Genomic DNA, 3,189 nt, shown 5'->3' on the forward strand with positions numbered 1-3,189 from the left:
CGCCGACTTTAATCGGGTCAAGCCACTTAAACCACCGTGACCCCAACATTCACGTTCCCCTCCATCTTCCTCCCCCAAATCTCTCTGATCCCAATTGTTCCCGAAACCCTAACCCTAATTCTGTTCCAGTAATTGCCAAATCGCCATGCTTCTCTCTCCAGGCCACTCCCCTCGCCACCTTTCCTCCCCATCCCCATCTCTTTCGTTCTCCTCAGCCGATCCACCGTCGTCTTCTGCCCCTTCAAACCCCCCAAAACGGTCGCCGGCAGTTCTCGACGAAGACAGCTATGTCGCTGGAATAGAGAAGATCATCGAGCGTGACTTCTTCCCAGATATTCCGAAGCTTCGCGATCGTCTCGATTGGCTCGAGGCTGTCAGAACGAGAGATCCCGTTCAAATTCGCGACGCCCAGTTGAAGATACTCGAGCGCCGCCGCGGACTGAACCGCGTTGACGGAGGTAAAATCCGAACTCCTGGTTCAACTTTCTTTAAGAATTCCGTTACCCCTTTTGAATTTGATCGAACCCCATCTGTAATTGATGGGAATTTGGGTGGTGGGGAGGTAATTGGTAATGGGGTTGATGTTAATTTGAGTTTGGATCAGTTTTTTAGGAAGTATACTAGTGAAGATAATGTCAGTTTTAATAAGATTATGGAAAAAGTTAATCGTAAGAGAAAGGAGAGATATGGGTATTTGTTGGAAGGTGAGAAGGAAGAGGATGAGGAGGTTAAGGGGATTGAGGATGTTAAGAGGGATAGGATTACGGATGGGTATGGTACATCCGATCAGCCGCCTAGTACCTTGGAGGGTTGGAAGTATTGTGCTAAGAATTTGTTAATGTACCATCCTGCTGATAGGGGTGAAGCTCCGTTGACAGCGGAGGAGAGAGCTGAGAGGATGAAGGGTTTGACAAAGGAGGTTGATCGGTATAATACGCGGTTTCATGGGAAAATCTCAGATTCTGGACCAAAAGATGAGGATGAGGTTGAGGTTCTTTATAATATGGTTGCGGGGGGAACTCCAGTGATGTCTGATAGGAATAGGGATAAGACAAAGAAGTATGATTTGGAGGATTTGAGGAAGTCACCGAATCTGTTTTATGTTGAGTCTGAGAAAAGGGCTGACAATGGTTACAACTTTGTGAAGACTCCTTCACCTGCTCCTGGTGTGGATGAATCACCAATTATCACTTGGGGTGAAATAGAAGGGACGCCGTTGAGATTGGATCCTGAGGATACGCCACTTGATATTGGCGGTAGTGGTGATGGGTCACGTTTCAAGATTCCGTTGCCTCCTACACGGGATTTAAAGGCTCATTCTTTGTCGAGGGAGGCTGCTCGTAAGTTGAAGGAAAGGTCAAGGATGTATGAAAAACCACCACTGCCTTCGCCCATGAGGAGTGGAAGTGCCAGTCCCAGTGTAAGGACTCTTTCTCCTGCTGCTCAGAAGTTTATGAGGAATGCAATGGCAAAATCTTCGGCTTCTGTTGACGAATCTCTGCGTGCTAGTTATCGAGGCAACAGCCCTGGCCCCGGTACTCCTAAATCAGGAAGGAGCATGTCGAAGCTTGCAAGAGATGGAACCATTGATTCCACTAGGTCACCTTCTGTTAGAGAGGGTTCTAATCCTCCTTGGTAATCCGTTTATTGCTTTGTAGGAACTACAACTTAGAGTAACAAACTTCCATTGTACATTAATTCTCCTGGTACGGATCTCTCTTGTACTCCAGCCCTCTGTATCTGATAACTTGTGTTTCCCTATGGTTTCATGAAGTACATGTAATATCATCCTATCTCTTATTTGTCTATTTTACCTCTTTGCATTGCTGAAAGTGCATTGTTCAAATTTGGGTTGGTGTACTGTTTTCACTTTTGAATAACCTACTGTTGCTTATTGATATGTTGTGTCATTGTGTGTTTAAGTTTTGAAAGTTGAGAAGAGGAGGAAAACTTGAAAGAAAATAGGTTCCTATACTAGCTGTAGACTAGGATAAATTTTGGGTGCCTTCTCAAATGAAGTTTCTTTCCCGATTATTACACAAAAATGATGATAGTTTTAATTCAAGTACTTATAAATTACACCGACCATCTGACTTGAGTGCTTCAGTTGTAAGACAAGCTTAGGACAACCTAGGCAGACCTGCAGTTTGTTGCTTCTGGGTTGTGGGTCAGTGGGTGGTTTCAAGTTTCAAGTTTCAAGTTTCAACCCTGTGATCCACTGATATAATCTTGTTCCAGGACGTGTAGTTTCTTTCCCCGTGGCTACTGAAAAAATGATGGTATTTTGAATACAAGTGCTTGTAAATTACACTGACCTTCTGATATGACTGCTTGAATTGCCACTGCACTTTCTGCCTGCTTGCCAAGTTACAGTCATATGTTTGATATGTCTTATTTTCTTTTGTAGATATTTTGCATGTTTTTGTTGTTCATTACTCAGTATTGATATGTAAACTATGAGTTTCTTCAGGGTATTGACAATATTTGTTCAAGTAGTTTTTTAGATGAGAAGGGTATTTGTTCAAGTAGTCAGTTCTTCTGATAATATCCACTTGAACTGGTTATGCACTACAGCCTCAAAATGTCTCCTGCTCATTATGAATGAGACACCGCTGAGATGTTCTGGACTATGATCATTATTTTCATACCAGGAATAGTGATAGAACCACTGTTCTAAAATCCGCAGTATTTAGCACAGATCTGAAATTTCATTGTAAAGCTAACTGTAAGCTGAGGATAGCCCAAAGTTGGGGTGGTGTACTACTATGAATATCCTCTCCACCAAATCAGGGAAATTAACAGCATGTATAATGTATGTATGGCTAGTCTTGCTTCAATGCTCTTGGTCTGTTATAGTAGTTTATTTGTGCTAGTTACCAAGAAACAGCCCTGCTGTAAGGAATCCAGAACAACGAAGGACCATCTGGAGTATAGTTAAGTGTTGATTCATTGGCTAAAAATCTCATGTGGGAAATTTTAAATCCAACTCGTTTTTTTACTGAATTACGAGGTATAAATTTCCCGATGATGTAAGGAATATTGTAGCTTATGTTCGTTGCTATTGTTTTGTGGAAATACAAAAGAGAATCAATTGACCTTGTATGACCTTCACTGTTGTCTCTCATTCATTGCATTATGCATTTTTTATGAATTGCTACCTGCCTACCTCTGTTTAGAATTAGATTCAGA

The 3,189-nt window shown here is 42.2% G+C and overlaps 1 protein-coding gene across 1 annotated transcript; it reads left to right on the forward strand.

Moving 5' to 3' along the window:
- Nucleotides 1–1,808, forward strand: LOC110803844 (uncharacterized). The gene has a single exon (XM_022009381.2). It carries the CDS (start codon nt 146–148, stop codon nt 1,637–1,639), a length of 1,494 nt encoding a protein of 497 aa, XP_021865073.1. The 5' UTR covers nt 1–145; the 3' UTR covers nt 1,640–1,808.
- Nucleotides 1,809–3,189: the final 1,381 nt, after the last annotated feature.

Source organism: Spinacia oleracea, chromosome 2, assembly GCF_020520425.1.
Source record: "Spinacia oleracea cultivar Varoflay chromosome 2, BTI_SOV_V1, whole genome shotgun sequence".
NCBI classification, from domain to species: Eukaryota; Viridiplantae; Streptophyta; class Magnoliopsida; order Caryophyllales; family Amaranthaceae; genus Spinacia; species Spinacia oleracea.